This window comes from Lissotriton vulgaris, chromosome 7, assembly GCF_964263255.1.
Source record: "Lissotriton vulgaris chromosome 7, aLisVul1.2, whole genome shotgun sequence".
NCBI lineage: Eukaryota > Metazoa > Chordata > Amphibia > Caudata > Salamandridae > Lissotriton > Lissotriton vulgaris.
This window is the reverse complement of record NC_141695.1, coordinates 1729331687-1729356103: the sequence shown is the minus strand read 5'-3', so window position 1 is coordinate 1729356103 and position 24417 is coordinate 1729331687. Positions and strand designations below refer to the sequence as shown.

The following is a 24417-nucleotide window of genomic DNA, read 5'->3' as shown; positions in this document are numbered from 1 at the left end:
CATCGGGGTATATCATTGAGCCGTAATATCCTAGAAGTGTCTGTTACCTTAGTACATGAGCTCAACATATCCCTAGAAACAGATTTCAGTAAACTAATGTTAGATCATTTTTTTGTCTCATCCACAGCTCATGGGGAATGAATTTGTGAAACGAGTAGAACTGTCCGCCAACTCCGTCACCATCTACCTCCTGAAAGTGAGTCAAATTCTGCTGTGAGAGTGGGCATTTGTAGCAGTGGGCAGAGAAAATATGTTAAGTTGCATACTTTTTACCAGTTAGAGTTCACAAATTGCTCCCAGGTTTGGACTCCTCCCCAAATACTGGCATAAGAAGTACCCCAACTATGTTAAAAAAAGAGCCTACATTAAGCACCTGTGGGGTTTTAATTCATGATAACGTCTCGGGCCTGATTCACAAAGGCTTTCTGGCTACTCACAAAATCTGAGACTAAATTACACTTTTGGAGTAAATTTACACTTGTATTTTGTGAAATGCCAAAATGAAGTAAGTTTACTCAAAAGTGTAAATTACTCAAAACTGTAAGTTTCCTTTGTGAATCAGATCCATAGGTTGTATCTGACTGAGCACTTACAATACTCAAACAAATGTTGATCTATATGGTTATCCTCATGTGCCACTACTTCTGAATCTCCATGCTCTAGTACAGCAAAGCCGAGACGATCCTCATCCGCTCGCATTGGCCATGAACAATGGCGGTACACATATTTTCTGCAACGGCCCATTTTGCCACACAGGAACCTTCACTCAGACGGGATCCCCTCAACAGGATGTGTAACAAAATTAACCGACCCATCTTTACATCGTTGAGCTAAGAACCTGGCTTTAGAGTACATTCAAATACACTAGCTTTGGCTTTCCGAATATCTGTATGTGCATACTGCAAGAACCCAAACATTCTTCTACAAAATCTTGAGCACATGGCACCAGGAAAATTTACTGCCATATCTTTACCTATCTAAGGGCCATATGTATCATCAACCTGATTTGCGATTCTCAAATAGCGATTTTTTAGAAATTGCTATTTGAGAATCGCAAATAGGGATGTATGTACAAAAATCACAATTTTTTAGCGATTTCTTAGTATTCCTTAATTGCGATTAGCAAATTGCGAATCAGGAACACCCTGTTGCACCCCTGAAATTAGTATGGGTGCACATGTGGCACACATACATGCCCTAAGGGCATGTATGTGCTTCACATTGCACTTTGAAAAATGCAAAAAAGTGCATTTTTCAAGGAATTCGCAAATTACCACCAACTTGCAGTTGCGATTCCTTAAGGCCAATTTGCATTTTTTTAATGCTTCTTACATTGCATTTAAGGAATCGCTAAATTTGCGATTCCTTAAATGCAATAGCAAAATAAGGAATCGCAAATTTTGCGATTCCTTATTTTGCACGCGGATTTCTTTCATACATACCATTTAGCACTAATACGTTCGTAAACGCTGAAGTTCTGCGAATTTCAGCGTTTGCGAACGCATTAGTGCTTGATACATATGGCCCTAAATCCCCCCTGCAGTTTGAAGTCATTAAAATAGATTTGGCTACCATCGCCACCTACTGGAAATGTTATTCACAGACATATTTTTCACCTTTCTGGTGATAAGAGGTTTCCCAGGGGCATTTAGGGAAATGTTTTCTCTGACTTGAAGACACCCCCCCCCCCTTCCTGAACATAGTCTTTTCAAATTTAATGGGTCCTCATTTTCAGACTGGGACAATAAGTGGTTCCCAAACACCTAACCTGGAAAGAAGTTCTTCTTCTGGCTTTTCCATCCGTTAGGAGGACAACTGGCCTCCAAGCTCTGGGTACCAAATATTCTTACAGTTCTCCCTTATAGTGACATCTTGCTAAGGACTCATCCTTGTTTTTCATGCTGAAGTCATTTCTGTTTTCTACACGAGTTGACTATTTCCATTCCAACCTTTCTCCATCAGAGCGAGCTTTCCTGGATGAGAAACGGGTTGAGCGTTATTACAGATCTAAGGGCCTGGTTTAGAGTTTGGTGGGCGGGCTATATATATAGGATGCTATAGCTGTAGGATAGATCCGTAGGCTATAAGGAACTTGTAATTCAAAGGACGGGATATCTGTCACGTTTGTGATGGAGTAAACTTGTTTCTTGAACTTGAAATCAGACCCTAAATGCAAGGGAAACCGCTCCTCATAATGATGGATCAGTTCAGTTTGCGATTATAGAGGAGTTGACCTAACGGCTAGGGCGGTCGACCTCGAATCTGGAGAACTGGAGCTGTATGTATGAAGCAGAGGGGACAGAGATCGAAGAACGAGTGCAACAGCGAAAGCTGCCCATCTGAAAACCAACACACTGGTTACAACTGAAAGAAACATACTCCACGAACAAAGTCCCAAAACAGAACTTCTTGTGGGTTGGAATTATCACCTCAACAATTAAAAAATGACAATAAGGAGAATAGCCTTGAGAAAGTCGTGGGTTACATTCTCCTAACGACGAAACACGTGTTGGCTGTGACTTCTCCAGAAATTAAACAACACCAATGACTACCTTGACTAAAAAGGATCTGAATTATTTATGAATGTATGTTTGCTGTATGGTGGAAACACATGTATACTACTTGACCTATAAAACGTGTGCTAAGGAGTCTTTAGCTTAGATATCTACTGGTTGTCTTTGGCCAGACAACCCACTTTCTAGATGTTCATTGATGAGGTAGTGCATGAATATACCTGAGTCTGCCTAGGTACTTAGAAACAACACTGGAGAAATTGTATTAGACCTCACATGTTGTGTATACTTTACCTGACTGTGTGTGTATTTGTGGGTTCTGTATGTATGTGCCATGGCAGCAGGTGGGACCAATATGACGCGTGCAGCCGTTGGCATCCAGGACGTGAGGGAGTCTGGCAGTTATATAGTCTCTTTGACTTGGAGCTTGGTTTTAGGAACTTGGGGTACTGTGGGGTGATGGTTAAGATTGCCCCCAGCACACATAGCAGGAACACAGACAGAGTGCTTTGTGACTGATGCCAATAGATGCAATACAGCAAGTCATTTTACATGAGCTAGAATTGCATGCAACATACCTGTGCAAGCTGTAGGGAGTGTGCAGTTGTCCCAAGAAAGGCTCAGATGAATTACCTGGATTTATGCCTTTGTTTGATTCCCTCCTCAAATTTGCCACTATTACCCTGAATTCATAGATATCTTTTCCTATACTTTTCTTCTGGGTTTAACACTGACCAGTTGCAGCAGTTGAAAGTAGTGTGGCTCACTGGTTAGAGGCGGCAGACCCGAGAGCAGAGGACGGCCCGGGACCAGGGTTCGATTCCCGGCGCGGCAGGTTTCTGGACCAGGGTCAGCGGACTCGATAATTCTCTCGCCTCGGTGCCCACTCTGATCAGCGATCACACTCGGCAACTCTGGGCATTAGCTTGCCTCATCTTCACTAACGGCCCCACCAGACCGCCGGGGATGCCTGGTCTCACCCTGGAGATACCCATTAAGGGACCATCTCTCAGGGAAGCCAGGAAGGGTTTCGCAGCGGTCGAAGCGCCTTGGGACCCTACGGGTAAGTAGTGCGCTATATAAATGCCTATACATACAGTTGAAGTTTTCTCAATTGTGGCTTACCTAGAGACTGGGGCGGGAGGGGCAAGAGGTTCTAGTGCCATTCATGCAGTAAAAAGAATATAACTAAATATTTGCACCTGCTTTCATTTCACACCCTTTTTCATACTATGTGCATGGGTGCTCATTTGTGCCAGTCCATGTGACTTTAGTAGGTTAGCGTTGGCATTAATACGTGCTTGCATTGTTCCCACCCTGAACCGTTCATGCGCCATACATTATAGGTGCTTCCATGCTACGCTCCAGCCTCTTGTGGCACAAAATTGATCTATGCAGTTGTTTGCAGGGTTTTGCGTTGCGTGAGCATTAAAAGTTGGTTGGCTCAGACGTCACCTCTCTCCCAGCCTCTCCTGTTGACTTCTCTCCATCTTCTCATCCTTTCTCTCCCTCTGCAGATGGATAGCAGTACTCACACCTACTCTTTCACAGCCAATCAGGTGCAAGTGGTGGAAGACCTTCAGCCAGCACTAGCGAAGGTGTATGATTACTATGAGCCAGGTGAGGTCCAGCCCAAACAGAGGATCTAGGTGTCTTAGACCTTGGGGGAATGACCCTGATGGGGGTGAGGAAATGGGGGGGTCTAGTCTGGGATCATGTCATGCTAAACTGTGTAAGATGTTTAAAGCCTCAGGGTGCCATTTTCTTTCCATTTTATGGGGTTAAACGATAAGATCAAAGGACAAGCAAGACTTTAAACTAGGCTTCATGGCCAGAGAAAATGTTGACATTTTGGTAATTTTGTGTTACTCCTGTGAAGCAAAAACCCATAGAATTACACGATTCACTCACTTACGTAATTTTGTGTTGTTTTAGACAAAAATGCCTTCCCAAGAGCACAGGAACAGCTGCTGCTGTTCATCTACAGTTGCTTTAGTTAGTATTATATTGGCACAAAATGTGTCCTCTGGTCTATTTGAATGTGAATCTGTATTTTGTGCTAAGAAAATAACACTAAATGCAGAGTTGCGACTCATGTGTAATCCCCCATAATCTCATGTCATTTCCTATCATTTTGTGTAATTAGGCAACAGCAACCTATGCAAGTTGCACCCACCCTTACTTTGAGCTGCCCATGAGCAGTTCAGCCTTCCAGGTCAATGAAAGCCTGCCCAGTGTTCTGTCGTGAGTGACTTCCAATGAAGCATTGGTAACGCTGCAAGGCTTCTGCATCAGATGAGTGAACATTTAGACCAAGAAGGAGCCAACATGGCAAGATGCAGCAGTCTAAGATCTGGATGGGATCTTTTATGTTAGTTTGATTCTCAGGAAGTGTTGCCAGTTTGAGTAAAACACAATGGAGGAACTGTCCTAACACATTGGCGAGAGCACAAATGTTCTCCTGGTAGTGGAGCAGCTGTAGCTTTTGAATATGTAAAGTTTTCATAGCATTTAAGGGGTTTTCTGGACTCTGTCTGCAATCCTGCTGAGTACAATTCTAGAAAATGCATTACTTTTAAAATCGCACAAGAGAGTAAGCTCCAATAAAACTAGTCACCTTTCAGTTGATTATTTCTGTATTTGGGTGTCAAACTGGTACTAATCAGGTGCACAATTGGTCCAGACTGTGTTAACATGTGTAAAAATTTAAAAATTCTGAGGTAATACTATCATCATCATCATCATAAAATCTTTATTTCGGTAGAAATACCATAAAAACACAGATAAAAACGTATAACAATGGTACAGTTAGAAGATATTCACAATTAGGCATAGCGAATAATTTTACAGATCACATTAAAAACTAGGGCAATGAATAAGTTTCTGGTAAAAACACAAAACAAAACAAAATTAATCATTTGTCTTATGTGCCAAACTTAACCCAGGGTAGTTAGAACTCTGCGGATGCGCCATATGGCTGCCAGAAAATGCGAAACGGCAAAGACAATAGGTCCGGAGGTATCAGTCTTTAGTACTCTAAGTGCATGTCACTGCCGGAAACCAAGATTTTTACACAATGGAACGAGCCAGCACTTCCTGGGTTTGTGATATGTAGGACAAAAAAAGAAGATATGTAACTCCGATTTGCTATCACATTCACAAAGAGGACATTTTTTCGGGGCGGGCATTGTCCAATTACTAGTAAAGACTCGTAATGGTAATACTCCAGGCCTCCATTGCACATACAATTTTCTGGCTACAACAGGGTAGATAACATCTAAAAATCGTTCGAAGTAATATGAGTCTTCAACCATAAGAAAGAAAACAATTCTAGAGCCATTTTTTGGGATTACGCAGGGCCACATTCAGGTTCTCAGCACGATATGCCTTCGTGAGCATGATGGCCGAAATCTCTTTGCAGCCCCGCTCAGTCCATAGGACAGGAAGTCCCAGCCTTGTGAATTCTATCTTAAAATGTGGAACATTATGCTGTATAATTTGTCTTTCTGGACAAAACTTACCATTCTTGCAGACATTTCAGAAATAAATCTAGAAGAGTCATGACTGATGCCTTCACACTGAGTTCTGTCAAGGGGAGTGCCATTGTCTTGTCTGATCACTGTGGAAATGGCAGGATCCCAAGTGTACATTTATGACATCACAGAGTGCGCGGGATGTGCAGACATCATCGCACTTGTCGGTACTTGAGAGATAGTGAAAGCGTGTGCACCGCGAGCATCATTATGAGAGGTAGCGAGGCGTGAACATTAGAATTTTACCCCCATCAATAGAATGTTGAGGTGGCATCCTTAGCACTGTGACAGGACCTTAGCATCCTTAGCACTAACGAAGTTAGCTAACAAACTTCAGCAGCCAATCACAATCGCCAACAGTGGTAAAATAGCACTGCTTCAGTTCTTCAAGTACATAAAATGCCAGTCAACCCAAAAATGGGTCAGAGACTGTGTCTCATCTTAGTGCTCCCATTGCAGGGCCTTACCTTATCACCCAGGATCCCAAACAATGCCAGTCACATTTTTTGTGAGCCAGCCCATAACGTGACATGGCCCATTGTATCTGCCACGTTTTGGGCTGACTAGTGCCTTAAATATTTGAAGAGCTATAGCAGTGGTATTTTACCGCTACAGCTAGGGGTACATGGTGGGCAGTAGAACTTTAAAAGAATCCTCTGATTTTGGCCAAAACTATAGCAACATTTGATGACAAATGTAAAGTAAACAATAGGGCATACCTTAATAGCATATGCCAAGGAACTTAACAAAATTAAACACAATAGGACACAGCCTAGAACAGTCAAAATTGAACACGACTCAACAACCACAGTACAACACACCATCAGTGCTATGATGTAGCACAAAACACAGCAGCACAAAAAGCAACAGAGCACATCACTACCAAAGCAAAATGCTACACAATAAATTCTAACAAACATTTCTTCCACACATTCCCACCCCCTGAAACCTTCGTTCATAATGTTCTGGTAAAAGTAGTCTACACCAAGCACCGCCCTAACTTACCGCAAAGGACATGAACTAATGGCAGTCAAAAAAAGTGTTGTAATCTGGCCCCACCTTTTTTTGACAGTATCTTGCACAAGGGAGCAGAATCCTTTTGTTGTAGGTTTGGAAGACACCTCAGGGCTGACCTGATGCCGCATTTATACACAGGTCTTTGTGTGGTGGGGCGGGCAGGAGAGGGGGTTGGAGCATGGCAAGGGTGAAGAAGGTTGCCAAGCTGCACCAGTTTTGCAACAGTAAGAAGGGTTTCCTGCTGCTTTCAGAAGTGCACACCCCTACCCATGATATCCATTCATCACCGGTGAGCCTTGGCCATAATGATCTGCCCCTCAGGAAAAGTGGACCCTCAGGCTGGTGCCTGTGGAAGCAGGAAAGCCCCATATGCAAACAGGCTTCCAGTGCCACATACACACCTTTGTATCTTAGTGCAACAGTGTCTATATCAACTCCAGCAAAGGTTTTGTACTGATAAGTTACCCTCCTAGTACAAATCACTACACTTAGACTAACTTTTAAAGTGTGTCATCTTTTGTATGTGTGCTGTACTGTGCAGAACACATGCAAAGTCAGAATTATTGGAGAAAGAAAGGAATTTCTCCTCGATAACACCATGGTGAAAAGTGTGATATTTTGACGAAACTCTTCTACTTTTTTTTTAACACATAGGGTTTTCCATCAAAACCATGGGCGGTTGCATGAGAACACCTATGGACCACCCATGGAACACCCCCTTGATGCTAAGTAATGCAATGGTTTCAGTTACTTTCTAGATCAAACTAATTGTTGTGCTGAAAATAAATTTTAAAAAACATTATGGCACGATTATGTCACTTTTGAGACACAAAGTTCACTTCAAATGTTAGTAAATATACCCCTTTGAGTTAATGTATGCGCTCAACACGCCAAAAAGAAGTGCACAGACCCCTTCTGCACCAGTGCGGGGTTGACAACGGCATCATGGTATGGCCCAAATGTATATCCTGTGTGTAAAATGAGAGTTTAAAGTATTTCTTCCATGTATTAGGTTGGGGCAATGTTTGAATGTGTATTTGCAGTCCTCTGGAACAATGAACCAGAGGTATAAGTGGTGGGGATGGGAGGGAGCGGACTAAGAGAGTGCTTCTTGATACGTGATATATAGTCTTTTTTGTGTCAAATACTAGGTGAATGATACTTTTTTACATTTTTTGTTTCAGGAGAATACGCTGAAGTGCTGTATACTCCCGTCATTGAAAGTAAGAGATGCTGTATATTCCCTACAGACTTCTAAGCACAATAAAAACGTATTCTGTGAAGACGTAACTGCTAACTTGTACAAGGTTTGATAGTGTCTTAATATTAAGTATGGGCGCAAAATCCGCTCCGCTCGCGAAATTTGCGAATTTTCGACAATTTCGCGGTCCGCCAATCTAGCGAAATTGCCGAAAAATTCGCGAATTCGCGAGCAGGCGGATTTTTTTTTGCCCCACATGAAGCACAGTTAAGGCAGGTGCTCGAGTTGAAGCTAACTTTGTAACCAATTTAGAATGGCTTGCTGGCGCCATTCTAAAATGGTTACAAAGTTAGCTTCAACTCGGGCACCTGCCTTTACTCTGTAAGTGCTTCCTGTGGGCTAAAAATTAAACCTCAACAGGAAGCACTTACAGATATAAATAAAGCAGGTGCCCGAGTTGAAGCTCAAATTCAGTAACGTTTTAATCAGCCCAAAAGCATTAGTGAGCACTGTCGAAGCTGGGCAAGTGTGCTTTAACCCCATATCTGCCGTCGAAAATTATCTGTAATACCCGAGGGAGGTCTTTGCATCCCTGAGTTTCTCGAGCGCAATCCCCGTGTAGTTCCTGTGACCAGGAGGCTGCTTTCTCCTCACCTGCTGCCCTGCTCGCTCTCTGACCCTTTATACACAAGAGGCATGTCGACACGCATAGAAGCCCCGCACCACACACTAGCGGTATCAAACGTCTTCCCGCTCTTTCCCAACTATGATGGACAGCTCACTCAAGGGACCTATGCGCCTTTTGGCACGGTGGCACAGTTATAGGCACACAAGGTCAGTGGAGACAAATCTTCTGTCCCTTTAAGCAGCTGCAGTGTAGGAAAAGCACTATACATTTACCCAATGAGGTAGCACTTACTGATTAGCCAGTAGAAAGTACTCCAGTGGAGTAGATGGAAATCGCAAAAAATCCACGATTTTGCGCGGAAATCCGCGAATTCGCAGACTTTTTTGCGATTTCGTACGAATTCGCAGACCGCAGATCTGCAAAATTCACCCATACTTACTTAATATACGGCACACCACTTGGTGCCATTCAGTTTATAATCTGTGCAAGATGACAATTTTTAAACAATCGGAGACGTCAGTCCTGCTGTCAGTAAATTTATAATCTATAGGAGTGTCAGTTTATGGAGCCCAGACATTTTAAATTCAAAATCTATGGACGTTGCCAATGCTGGTTTTGAGCAAAGTCCCTGTCCTGTATTTTGGGGATGGAGGGCTGGCCACCCAGCAACTCCACTAAGGGATGAGTGTGTTCCCCGGTTCATACCTTTCAGTTGCCCTTTTGACTGCCCACCCTCAGGGCCTGGCGATTTAACCATGGGAGGCCTAGATTCAGGCTAGTGGTAGCAACGTTTGAACATCTGAAAGTGTATCTTTTGAGTGCCTTATGATGTTTTACTAATTTGATTATATTTCTTTTTGGTAATCTATTACACTGGTTGAATGTAAACTGTACTTATGGTTCACTTTACTTTATCTTTTGTATTACTGTTGGCAATGTAGCGCTTTGAAGCTGGATACTTTCTGGCATTGGTGTTCCATCACAAATAAAACTACAATACAATACCATACCATACCATACCATACCATACCATACAAATAGTAGGGCTGTTACTGTACTCACATATAATAACTCCTGCTGCAGAAGGATTGTTCTTGTGATATAGAGTGAAACAACTTAAAATTATTCTTTAATTCTATTTATGTCTCCTATCTAGCCCATAATGAACATATATCTCACTAGAGCAGCGCCGCCAAAAGTTGTGTGCGGGAGCACTTTCAGTGGAAATGCTCTGTCATTTGAGCGGAACACCTTCTAATTGGAGGGCAGCTGCTGTCACTCAGCATTGGGGCATCCCACTTGGCAAACCTTAAAAAGGCCCTCAAGTAATGTTCCGCATCACTTGACCATGTGCAAAAGGCACTCCGGGGAAGCTATCTGCAGGGTTGAGAGCAAAGAAGGTCTTGTCCTACTAGGCCATCTTAATTCTTCGTGTAAAATGTAACAATTATAAGGTTCTTTTAGCAAAATGTTTAATTTAAATAGATTTTATTGTACACAAATAACTTTACATATCATAAAATTGACCAATTTCTAATAATTTTTAGGACATGTTTGGTTCAAAATGACTCAACAAACTTTTGTCAGTTTCTCACTTCGTTTTTAACCGCATCGCTGCTGCAGTAATTTTTGCGCTACGCGGCTTTTTTCAAAAAGCCGCGTTAGATGACGAGCTCAGCTCGTCATCCGCACACGCCCCCCGTGGCTGATGACGAGCTGAGCTCGTCATCAGCATCGAAGGGATTAATGGAGATGAACTGTCCCTCTATTAAAAGGAATTCTCTATAGGGAACAGCTACACCTCCTTTTATAATTCACTCACTTCACTATATGTACTAATGCACATACCCGTAACAAGAACCCAATGGTGAAAACTGGCTACTGACTTCGTTGGTGCCTGAGGGTTCCTTTTTCTCAGTGTGTACTGACTCATTCCACCCAGTCCTTATCATTTTGGTTGTGGTAATTGATTTTTTTTACTCACTCTCTCTTTTTGTTTATTTGGTTACTCTTTCGTTGTTTGATATTCCAACTCTAAGGGGTATAAGAGTGGCAGACTGACCCTTTTCTCTCTTGTTGTTTAACTATAACATAAAATAGCCACACTTCTCCCTAATAGCAAAGTGTTTTTGAGCTTCCTACCAAATAAACATTTATTTTTCACATAGCTCTAGCTTTGTTACCAAAAAGATCAATTTCCAAATATGTCTTGCTATGAGTCAGAGAAATATAATAAATGCTGAAAATAAAACCAAACACAGCAACAGTTACAAAGTACATTTTATATAGCTCACACTGTGAACTGAATTCTAGGCACTCTTGCTCTGGGACTCATCACCATGATGGATTAAAGGAATTTAAGCATCATTCCCAATGTGAAGCGTCTAGAGATTACCACAGCAACCTAGAAGGTTGAGGACTGGGGCTAACGCTTTACCTTGGCATACCCTCTTAACTTGGGATAGTTCACGTTAAAAAGATGCAATCTTCTTGCAGATGGTGTTTGTGGTGCTAAATGTTCTTTAAACAACTACAACTTAAATACCTGGAAACATATAACCATTATCATCAGTTTGTCAGAAATGGCCATCATTCCCGGACTCCTTAAAATGAATGATATTAGTTCTAAAACTCAGTGACAGTAATAAATAACGTGCAGTTTGATGGTCTGTAAGTGCCACAACACCTCTATCAAATAAACCGGGACAGGGAGAGGCTTGCTTAAGAGTTTCCAGGGTGACACTTGTGATATGTGACGCTGCTCCCTGAACCTGGTGCCCCATGGTCCAAGTTCTAGCCACTTGACCAACATAAAAATAAATTCTCTGCTTTACATGTGTTTTGCAACAATATTTAGAATTATGAAGAATTCATATCCCCTGCACAGAGCTTCACTACAAGTTGCACGTTGTTTTAGGAAGTAATACGTCACTACAATAACCCCAGTGTGCTGCATGTACTCGGTGCAGTATTTCTGCCCCATGACTGAGTTCCGCACTGAGGAACTAAGGGGTCGATCCCGCCATCACATAGGCAACAGGGACTGCCCACCATGGGTGCGGCGGTCCCACTATACAAATAGGATGCGCCCCCCACACTGGCGGGCGCCTCCCGTATTTTTACATTGCGGTGGGAGGTGCTGCAAGCAGCACCCGCCGCAATGTAAAAATACATGTTGTGCATTTGAATGTACAATGTGACAGGCACCGTGCGGTGCCTGCCACCTTGTACATGCAAATGCAGGGGGGTACCATGGGTACCCCACATGAGAACCCCCACCCCCCAACACCCTGGGGTCCCGCAATGGGCCCCAACAGCAGAAACCACCTGCCTTTTCATGGCAGCAATGCCGCAATGAAAAGGCTGCTCACCGGCAGCATTGTAATATGGATGACGGTGTCTTCCAGCCACAGTCACCATATTAAACACGTTTCCCGCCGGTCGACGAGTTGACCAGCGGAAAAGCGGCGGACGGTCTTTCCGTCCGCCACGGACCCCCCAGCCATCATAATATGGCGGTGGGTCTTTGCTGTCTGGATGGCGGGCGGATCGCCCCCGCTGGGCCGGCAGTGACCACTGCCATCGTAATCGGCCCCTAAGATACCACTGAATACTTCATGTTTTCTTATTTTTAAGCTGGGATGCTAGGATTGTGCGGCTGTTCCCTGCACACATTCTGTCACTCTTTTTATTTATTACCCAAAGGAACAGCAACCTTTGGATTATGAATCAGGTAAATTATGCTGAATTATCAGAGTTACAAACCTGTCAGAAGCCTGAATTCACACAGCTCTATCGATGCTCCTCAGACTTAGGACTTCAGCTGTACATGTTCTCCACCTTCGTTTATACCTCAGTTACCTTGTTCTCTTCAGTCTGCAGTCACACAGTTTCACCAATGTGTCATTGCTCACATCAAACTGCATTCTCACACCACTGGCTTTCATCTCTATCACAGAGCTGACTTCAGCCCGCATTCCCACCGCGCCACTGATGCGTCATTGTCACAGAGCTGACTTCAGCCCGCATTCCCACCGCGCCACTGATGCGTCATTTTCACAGGGCTGACTTCAGTCTGCGTTCATACAGCTCCACTGATGCGTCATTGAAACAGGGCTGACTTCAGTCAGCATTCATACAGCTCCACTGATGCGCCATTGTCACAGGGCTGACTTCAGTCTGCGTTCATACAGCTCAACTGATGCGTACTTTTCACAGGACTGACTTCAATCTGCATTCATACAGCTTCACTGATGCGTCATTGTCACAGGGCTGACTTCAGTCTGCATTTATACAGCCCAACTGATGCGTCATTGTCACACGGCTCACTTCAGTCTGCATTCATACCGCTCCCCTGATGCGCCATTGCCATCGGGCTGACTCCAGCCTGCATACCCATCGCTCAACTGATGCGTCATTTTCACAGGTCTGACGTCAATCTGCATTCCTACTGCTCCCCTGACGAGTCATTGTCACAGGGCTGTCTTCAGCCAGCATTCCCATCGCTCCCCTGATGCGCCATTGTCATCGGGCTGACTCCAGCCTGCATACCCATCGCTTAACTGATGCATCATTTTCACAGGGCTGACTTCAGTCTGCGTTCATACAGCTCCACTGATGCGTCATTGTCACAGGGCTGACTTCAGTCAGCATTCATACAGCTCCACTGATGCGCCATTGTCACAGGGCTGACTTCAGTCTGCGTTCATACAGCTCAACTGATGCGTACTTTTCACAGGACTGACTTCAATCTGCATTCATACAGCTTCACTGATGCGCGATTGTCACAGGGCTGACTTCAGTCTGCATTTATGCAGCTCCACTGATGCGTCATTGTCACAGGGCTGACTTCAGTCTGCATTCATACCGCTCCCCTGATGCGTCATTGTCACAGGGCTGACTTCAGTCTGCGTTCATACCGCTCCCCTGATGCGTCATTGTCACAGGACTAACTTCAGTCTGCATTCATACAGCTCCACTGATGCACCATTGTCACAGGGCTGACTTCAGTCTGCATTCATACAGCTCCACTGATGCGTCATTCTCATAGGGCTGACTTCAGCCTGCATTCATACAGCTCCACTGATGCGTCATTGTCACAGGGCTGACTTCAGTCTGCATTCATACAGCCCCACTGATGCATCATTGTCACAGGGCTGACTTCAGTCTGCATTCATACAGCTCCACTGATGCGCCATTGTCACAGGGCTGTCTTCAGCCAGCATTCCCACCGCCCCCCCTGATGCATCATTTTCACAGGGCTGACTTCAGTCAGCATTCATACAGCTCCACTGATGCGCCATTGTCACAGGGCTAACTTCAGTCTGCGTTCATACAGCTCCACTGATGCGTCATTGTCACAGGGCTGACTTCAGTCTGCATTCATACAGCTCCACTGATGCGCCATTGTCACAGGGCTGACTTCAGTCTGCGTTCATACAGCTCCACTGATGCGTCATTGTCTCAGGGCAGACTTCAGTCTGCATTTATGCAGCTCCACTGATGCGTCATTGTCACACGGCTGACTTCAGTCTGCATTCATAACGCTCCCCTGATGCATCATTGTCACAGGGCTGACTTCAGTCTGCATTCATGCAGCTCCACTGATGCACCATTGTCACAGGGCTGACTTCAGTCTGCATTCATACAGCTCCACTGATGCGTCATTCTCATAGGGCTGACTTCAGCCTGCATTTATACAGCTCCACAGATAGACCATTGCCACAGCGCTGACTTCAGCCTGCATTTATACAGCTCCACAAAAGCGTAATTGTCACAGGTCTGAATTCAGCCCGCATTCATACAGCCCCACAGATGTGTCATTGTCACAGTGCTGTCTTCAGCCTGGATTCCTAGATCTCCACTGTTGCGTCATTGTCACAGAGCTGATTCAGATTTTATTCATACAACTCCACCGATGCGTCATTGTCACAGGGCTGACTTCAGTCTGCATTCATAACGCTCCCCTGATGCATCATTGTCACAGGGCTGACTTCAGTCTGCGTTCATCCAGCTCCACTGATGCGCCATTGTCACAGGGCTGACTTCAGTCTGCATTCATACCTCTCCCCTGACGCGTCATTGTAGCACGGCTGACTTCAGTCTGCATTCATACCGCTCCCCTGATGCGCCATTATCACACGGCTAACTTCAGTCTGCGTTCATCCAGCTCCACTGATGCGTCATTATCACTAGGCTTACTTCAGCCTGCATTCATACAGCTCCACTGACGGGCCATTGTCACAGAGCTGACTTCAACCTGCATTCATACAGCTCCACTGATGCGCCATAGTCACAGGGCTGACCTCAGCTTCCATTCCTACCACTCCACTGATGGATCATTATCACAGGGTTGACTTCCGTCTGCATTCATACAGCTCCACTGATGCGTCATTCTCATAGGGCTGACTTCAGCCTGCATTTATACAGCTCCACAGAAGCGTAATTGTCACAGGTCTGAATTCAGCCCGCATTCGTACAGCCCCACAGATGTGTCATTGTCACAGGGCTGTCTTCAGCCTGGATTCCTAGCTCTCCACTGTTGCGTCATTGTCACAGAGCTGATTCAGATTTTATTCATACAACTCCACCGATGCGTCGTTGGCACAGGGCTGACTTTATCCCGCATTCATACAGCTCCACTGATGTGTTATTGTCACAGTAATAACTTCAGCCTGTATTCATATATCTCCACTGACGGGCCATTGTCACTAGGCTTACTTCAGCCTGCATTCATACCGCTCCACTGACAGGCCATTGTCACAGAGCTGACTTCAGCCTGCTATCATGCAGCTCCACTGATACATCATTGACATAGGACTGGCTTCAGCCTGCATTCATACAGCTCCACTGATGAGTCATAGTCACAGGGCTGACCTCAGCTTGCATTCCTACCACTCCACTGATGTGTCATTGTCACAGGGCTGACTTCAGTCTGCATTCATACAGCTCTACTGATGTGTCATTGCCACAGGGCTGACTTCAGTCTGCATTCATACAGCTCTACTGATGTGTCATTGCCACAGGGCTGACTTCAGTCTGCATTCATACAGCTCTACTGATGTGTCATTGCCACAGGGCTGACTTCAGTCTGCATTCATACAGCTTCACTGATGCATCATAGTCACAGGGCTGACCTCAGCTTGAATTCCTACAGCTCCACTGATGCATCATTGTCACAGGGCTGACTTTAGCCTGCATTCCTGCAGCTCCACTGATGCGTCATAGTCACATGTGTGACCTCAGCTTGCATTCTTACAGCCCCAATAATGCATCATGGTCACTAGGCTGGCTTCAGCCTGCATTCATACAGCTCCACTGGTGGACCATTGTCACAGGGCTGACTTCAGCCTGCATTCATACAGCTCTACAGATGTGTCATTGCCACAGGGCTGACTTCAGCCTGCATTTATGCAGCTCCACTGATGCGTCATTGTCACAGGGCTGACTTCAGCCTGCAGTCATACAGCTCCACAGATGTGCCATTGCCTTACCTACACAGCTTTGACAGTGCACCTCTTTCAGAGTTGCTAGTCCACACTGACATAGCTTCGACAATGCAACTTAACTATACAACTGCTTCGGTGCTAAATAGAAGATGGACTGAGTTATGAACCTGGTGCCCGATTCACAAAGGTAAACTTGTGCTTTTGTAGGAATAAACCAAGGTTCTTTTAAGCCTCCTCAGCCAAAATTGGAAAAATCAAGAGTCACTAGCAACAAATGCAGGCTTTATGCCATAAGTGTCCTAGGGTCAGATGTATAATGCATTTTACCGTCCACAAATGGCCTAATGGGCCTTTTGAGACAGGTAAATTGCATGTTCCTCTGTACAAACCCTATTTTGTGAGCTGGTAACTTATTAGCAACTCGTAAAATAGGGTTTGCGATTCGCTTTTAGGAAGGGGCTTGTAAAGGGCGTTCCATCCTAATTTTGAGTCACACTGTTATGTATTCATGTTTTACCAATTACAAATTGGTCAGCATTTATTATTACTATTCCAAACACACCAAATTTGACCACACTGCTCCTCTCATATCAGGAATTAGCACTGAAACACTTATCAGGGAATCCCCAATGCATTCCTATGGGACAGCAGCCTCACAGCAGTGAGAAACCAAAATGGCTGTTTGTCACTTCCAGGACGTCACGCACTTAAGGTACATGTCCTACCTTTCACCTACAATGCACCCTGCCCATAGGGCTAGATAGGGCCTACGTTAGGGGCAACTGACATGCAATAAAAGGGGGGTCACAGATGTGGCAAACACTTTAGGTGCCACGTCACAGCAGCAGTCACACTGCGCACACAGGCCCTGCAGTGGCAGAGGCCTGAGACAGGTTTGAAAGGATACTTTGGTTGGTAGCGCAATCAGCGCTGCAAGCCCACCAGTAGCATTTAAATTACTGGCCCTGGGTATCTGAGATACCACTTTACAAGGGACTAATAGGTAAATTAAATTCGCCAAACAGGTGTAGACCAATCTTACCATGTTTACCACAGAGAGTGCACGCACTTTACACTGGACAGCAGTACTAAAGTGCCCAGAGTTCTAAACCCACCAACACCATGTCAGGAAAAAAGGCTAAGAGGAAGGCAAAAAGCGCATGGATGACCCTGCAAAAAGGGGCAAGTCCAACAATGGGCAGTAATGTTTGATTTCACAAAGCACTACTGCATTAAAGCAGAGACAACAGCCTGTGTAACTGCACAGCCTGTTTAACATAGGCGACCTTCATTACCACTCTATGCTTAGGTATATCTTTCATACACACTGCTATGATCATTCTGTGAATCTATAAAGAGCTACAATATTGGAAGAGAAAACGTTTATCTTTAAATGCAGTTCTCCAACTTTGATGACTTACATATATTCTCATGAGACAATCCCACTCATCACCCCAGGTATGAGGCTTAATTCTGTACATTACTTAACTAGCTGTAAAAATGCAGGCAGCTCAACTTCTATGGCTAGTTGGAGCTCAGTTTTTCTCCAATTTATAGAGTTGGGGTCACATGAGGTAGGAAGCAGCGTAAAGTCTATGCCTGTTTTCAATTGTATTTGAATTTATGGAGACACTGCTCTAGTAACACTGATTATCAAGGATTCACAGTCGAAGGGGCAATATTCCAGCATGTGAATCTATGACAGATACCAAAGTTAGAGAACTACATGCAGTGATTCATTATTTCAAAATATTGCTTTTGAAAACTGTTGCTGTTTTACAGTCAGCTCCTTGGTATTCATTCGTTTATTTTTCTCTCCTTGAATTTTTGATGTAATGTTGCTTTCTCTTTTAACAATTCAGGTCGCCCTGAATTTAAGTGTTTCACCCTCAATATTTGGATGTAGGGCCTGGGAGAAAATGTGTAGGCTTAACATCTAAAAATTATTTTTTTTCTTTGTATATTATGGGTAAATCTCATTGGTTTATTCAAGTGTTCTGAAATGTTTTTTCTTTTTTTACCTTTCAGCACCTTCAACTACCACACCCAGCAGTGAGTACTTTTGAAAAGTGAAAATTCTCTGTAATATGGAAAATAATTTTGGGCCCGATTCACAGAACTAACTTAAGACTAAATCCTAAACGTACTACCATTTAGGTGTTCACAGAAGTTAGGAATCCTAAATGATTTCTGTGAATTCTGAAAGTCTTAAAGTTAGGATTTTTCTCAGTTTAGGAGTCCTAAAGTTAGGAGTCCTAACTTTACTACTCCTAAACTGAGAAAAATCCAAACTTTAAGACTTTCGATGTTCACAGAAGGCATTTAGGAGTCCTAAAGTTAGGACTCCTAACTTCTGTGAATACCGAAATGAGTAAGTGCCTTCTGTGAATACCGAAATGAGTAAGTGCTTTCTGTGAATACCGAAATGAGTAAGTGCTTTCTGTGAAAACCAAAATGGTAGTAAGTTTAGCATTTTGTCATAAGTTAGTTCTGTAAATAGGGCCCTTAGGGTCGGACTGTCACTCTTTGAGTAAATTCACTGCCCCATATTTAAATAGGATGTAGGGGTACATACCACTCAGTGACCCAGTTGCCTACCCAACCTTGGCACTGGAAAATTTACAAAGGAACAGCCCAGAGTGTGTATAATGAACTGCCCTGAACTAAGGCTGTTTTCCACCATGAAGTGTCAGTGGAATATCATTCGGCAGTGTTCGCGCATTCTGCTTAAACTTAGAGCTAAGCTTAAGGCACCCTGATCGACTAAGTTAAGGAGAGTTGCGTAACTTGAATCCACTCTTTGAGTTGTGAATTCTCCTTCAGCCTGCAAGAGCACCTATCCGTGTGACCTTAGAGTCACAGAGTCCTGTTTGTGCTGTAGGATGCCTTTAATGTGTCTTGGCATGTACACCTTCAACAGCCTGCTAGGACCTTTCACTCTTCTATGGTCCTTTAACTAAAGGCACTTGAATTTCGCTTGGTGACAAAACATTAAGTGTGGTCCGTGCCTGCTTATGTTCCCCACATTTGCCATCGTAAAGTGCTGTCTCTTTGCAAGCAGATGGTGCAACCCTGCAACTGAGGGAGATAGACACCTGATCTGGGAACTTGATGCAGAGTTTTCAGCTGCAATGAGAAGCTTCTTGGAATCAATTCACCCATCATCTAATCGGAAGCTGTCATAGAAGATGGGCACAAAGACGCCATTACACCAATCAAGAGCACTGGAGCAATCCAGGCTTTAGCCTTTAAGGCTCCATACCAGGATTTAAAAAATCCAGAGTGTCTCACAACAAGTGCAAGCTTTACGTTGAGGTGGACTTGTTCTTTCATTCAAACCAGACGCTCCATCTACCTTCTATCTCCCCTCTTCCTCCTATTCAGTCTGTAAAAACACTTTGGACATTACAGTTTGTCCTCAACTCCTGTATCAGTTAGAAGCCATTCAGGATATCTGATCAGATGCGTGTTTACAATATGAACACAGAAAAGGAACTATGTTGTCTAACGAACTCTCCTTGATTTTTTACGTACTGTTGCTTTCTCTTTTAACAATTCAGATGACTCCGAAATTATTTGTTTCATCCTCATGATTTGGAGGTTGGGCAGGTTCTCCTTTACTAAGTCTGGAAAAAAACATAAAGCCATAACATCTTAAGGTGTTATTGATTTTTCTAATCTGTTATGGGCAAATCTGACTGTTTTAATCACCTGTTCTGAAATATACTTCTTTTTCCCTTCAGCGCCGGTAGATGAAGAAACTACCATAAGCAGCGGTGAGTACTTCTGAAAAGTGAAAAATGTTGTTATATGCAAAGAAGTTAGGAAGTTAGCAAAATACTTAGGCTGCGCATGGCTAACACGATCCAAGCTATTAGCGAAAAGCAGCAGCCAGGCAGTGCCCAGGTCCGTTTTTGATACATTGTTTTAAGATCTTAATTTTAATGTTGTACTGTATACATGTTTACAATGAAAACTGCTTAACTGGTTTTATTTTATCAAACTGTTTTGTATAATGATCTTTCAAATATGAATTTGGGATGTACATGCTTTTATGATAATTTTTTATCGAATAAAGTACATACAACAAAAACAACAAGTTAGAATCTCATAGTGACTCTTTTCGAGCAAATTGGAGCCCAAAATAAAATGGGGCGTGGGGTCTGTACCTCTTGGTGACTCAGTTGACCACCCATCCTCGGAGAGAGAGAGATTTCCGAGGCTGGTCCCTCAGGGATGCCTAGAGTCAGCAGTTTGAACACTGGTGCAAACTGCAACTATGTTTCCAAATGTCTCCCCATACAAAGGAACAGCCCTGGGTCTCCATTGGGAACTGCACTCAGCGGAGGCAGTTTTCCACCTTGAAGAGGCAGAGGATTTTCATCACGTGCTTTTCAAGAGCAGTGCAGAAACTCAGAGCTAAATTTAAGTCACCTTGATGGATTAAGCTAAGGAGAGATCAGTAACTTGAACCCACACTGAGCCCCTATCACTGTGACCTCAGAGTCCTTATCACTGTGACCTCAGAGTCCTGATCACTGTGACCTCAGAGTCCTTATCACTGTGACCTCAGAGTCACAGAGTCCTTATCATTGTGACCTCAGAGTCCTGATCACTGTGACCTCAGAGTCACAGAGTCCTTATCACTGTGACCTCACAGTCACAGAGTCCTGATCACTGTGACCTCAGAGTCACAGAGTCCTGATCACTGTGACCTCAGTCACAGAGTCCTGATCACTGTGACCTCAGAGTCACAGAGTCCTTATCACTGTGACCTCAGTCACAGAGTCCTGATCACTGTGACCTCAGAGTCACAGAGTCCTTATCACTGTGACCTCAGCCACAGAGTCCTTATCACTGTGACCTCAGAGTCACAGAGTCCTGATCACTGTTACCTCAGAGTCCTGATCACTGTGACCTCAGAGTCACAGAGTCCTGATCACTGTGACCTCAGAGTCACAGAGTCCTGATCACTGTGACCTCAGAGTCCTTATCACTGTGACCTCAGAGTCACAGAGTACTTATCACTGTGACCTCAGAGTCCTTATCACAGTGACCTCAGAGTCACAGAGTCCTTATCACTGTGACCTCAGAGTCCTGATCACTGTGACCTCAGAGTCACAGAGTCCTGATCACTGTGACCTCAGAGTCACAGAGTCCTGATCACTGTGACCTCAGAGTCCTGATCACTGTGACCTCAGAGTCACAGAGTCCTGATCACTGGGACCTCAGAGTCACAGAGTCCTTATCACTGTGACCTCAGAGTCCTTATCACTGTCACCTCAGAGTCACAGAGTCCTTATCACTGTGACCTCAGAGTCACAGAGTCCTGATCACTGTGACCTCAGAGTCCTGATCACTGTGACCTCAGAGTCACAGAGTCCTGATCACTGTGACCTCAGAGTCACAGAGTCCTTATCACTGTGACCTCAGAGTCCTTATCACGGTGACCTCAGAGTCACAGAGTCCTTATCACTGTGACCTCAGAGTCCTTATCACTGTGACCTCAGAGTCACAGAGTCCTTATCACTGTGACCTCAGAGTCACAGAGTCCTGATCACTGTGACCTCAGAGTCCTGATCACTGTGACCTCAGAGTCACAGAGTCCTGATCACTGTGACCTCAGAGTCACAGAGTCCTGATCACTGTGACCTCAGAGTCCTTATCACTGTGACCTCAGAGTCACAGAGTCCTTATCACTGTGACCTCAGAGTCCGTATCACTGTGACCTCAGAGTCACAGAGTCCTTATCACTGTGACCTCAGAGTCCTGATCACTGTGACCTCAGAGTCACAGAGTCCTGATCACTGTGACCTCAGAGTCACAGAGTCCTTATCACTGTGACCTCAGAGTCCTGATCACTGTGACCTCAGAGTCACAGAGTCCTGATCACTGTGACCTCAGAGTCCTGATCACTGTGACCTCAGAGTCCTTATCACTGTGACCTCAGAGTCACAGAGTCCTTATCACTGTGACCTCAGAGTCACAGAGTCCTTATCACTGTGACCTCAGAGTCCTGATCACTGTGACCTCAGAGTCACAGAGTCCTTATCACTGTGACCTCAGGGTCCTTATCACTGTGACCTCAGAGTCACAGAGTCCTTATCACTGTGACCTCAGAGTCACAGAGTCCTGATCACTGTGACCTCAGAGTCACAGAGTCCTTATCACTGTGACCTCAGAGTCCTTATCACTGTGACCTCAGAGTCACAGAGTCCTTATCACTGTGACCTCAGAGTCACAGAGTCCTGATCACTGTGACCTCAGAGTCCTGATCACTGTGACCTCAGAGTCACAGAGTCCTGATCACTGTGACCTCAGAGTCACAGAGTCCTTATCACTGTGACCTCAGAGTCCTTATCACTGTGACCTCAGAGTCACAGAGTCCTGATCACTGTGACCTCGGAGTCACAGAGTCCTGATCACTGTGACCTCAGAGTCACAGAGTCCTTATCACTGTGACCTCAGAATCCTTATCACTGTGACCTCAGAGTCACAGAGTCCTTATCACTGTGACCTCAGAGTCCTTATCACTGTGACCTCAGAGTCACAGAGTCCTGATCACTGTGACCTCAGAGTCCTGATCACTGTGACCTCAGAGTCCTGATCACTGTGACCTCAGAGTCACAGAGTCCTGATCACTGTGACCTCAGAGTCCTTATCACTGTGACCTCAGAGTCTCAGATTCCTTATCACTGTGACCTCAGAGTCACAGAGTCCTGATCACTGTGACCTCAGAGTCACAGAGTCCTGATCACTGTGACCTCAGAGTCACAGAGTCCTTATCACTGTGACCTCGGAGTCCTGATCACTGTGACCTCAGAGTCACAGAGTCCTTATCACTGTGACCTCAGGGTCCTTATCACTGTGACCTCAGAGTCACAGAGTCCTTATCACTGTGACCTCAGAGTCACAGAGTCCTGATCACTGTGACCTCAGAGTCACAGAGTCCTGATCACTGTGACCTCAGAGTCCTGATCACTGTGACCTCAGAGTCACAGAGTCCTTATCACTGTGACCTCAGAGTCCTTATCACTGTGACCTCAGAGTCCTGATCACTGTGACCTCAGAATCACTGAGTCCTTATCACTGTGACCTCAGAGTCCTGATCGCTGTGACCTCAGAGTCACAGAGTCCTGATCACTGTGACCTCAGAGTCCTGATCACTGTGACCTCAGAGTCACAGAGTCCTTATCACTGTGACATCAGAGTCCTTATCACTGTGACCTCAGAGTCCTGATCACTGTGACCTCAGAATCACTGAGTCCTTATCACTGTGACCTCAGAGTCCTGATCACTGTGACCTCAGAGTCACAGAGTCCTTATCACTGTGACCTCAGAGTCACAGAGTCCTTATCACTGTAACCTCAGAGTCCTTATCACTGTGACCTCAGAGTCCTTATCACTGTGACCTCAGAGTCCTGATCACTGTGACCTCAGAGTCACAGAGTCCTGATCTGTGACCTCAGAGTCACAGAGTCCTGATCACTGTGACCTCAGAGTCCTTATCACTGTGACCTCAGAGTCCTTATCACTGTGACCTCAGAGTCCTGATCACTGTGACCTCAGAGTCACAGAGTCCTGATCACTGTGACCTCAGAGTCACAGAGTCCTGATCACTGTGACCTCAGAGTCCTTATCACTGTGACCTCAGTCACAGAGTCCTTATCACTGTGACCTCAGAGTCCTTATCACTGTGACCTCAGAGTCCTGATCACTGTGACCTCAGAGTCACAGAGTCCTGATCACTGTGACCTCAGAGTCACAGAGTCCTGATCACTGTGACCTCAGAGTCCTTATCACTGTGACCTCAGTCACAGAGTCCTTATCACTGTGACCTCAGAGTCACAGAGTCCTTATCACTGTGACCTCAGAGTCCTGATCACTGTCACCTCAGAGTCACAGAGTCCTGATCACTGTCACCTCAGAGTTCTTATTACTGTGACCTTAGACTCACATGGTCCCAGAGACAGCAGTCAGAGAAAGAGTACTGCATTGCCTGAATAACTAAGGTGAGCTTCATTACTGCATTTTTTCAATGTATGTCTTACATGTACTGTTTTGATCATCGACTTTC

The 24417-nt window shown here is 44.7% G+C and overlaps 1 protein-coding gene across 1 annotated transcript in view; it reads left to right on the top strand.

Annotated features, from left to right (window-relative positions):
- Window positions 1–21310, top strand: part of LOC147706478 (alpha-2-macroglobulin-like protein 1) — a 384979-nt gene extending 363669 nt beyond the window's left edge. The window contains exons 33-38 of the mRNA XM_086929616.1: window positions 128–196; window positions 4031–4133; window positions 8248–8286; window positions 18369–18392; window positions 20084–20116; window positions 21030–21310. Of these exons, the coding sequence (XP_086785742.1) occupies window positions 128–196; window positions 4031–4133; window positions 8248–8286; window positions 18369–18392; window positions 20084–20116; window positions 21030–21310 (549 nt within the window). The remainder of the gene's footprint in view (window positions 1–127; window positions 197–4030; window positions 4134–8247; window positions 8287–18368; window positions 18393–20083; window positions 20117–21029) is intronic.
- Window positions 21311–24417: the final 3107 nt, after the last annotated feature.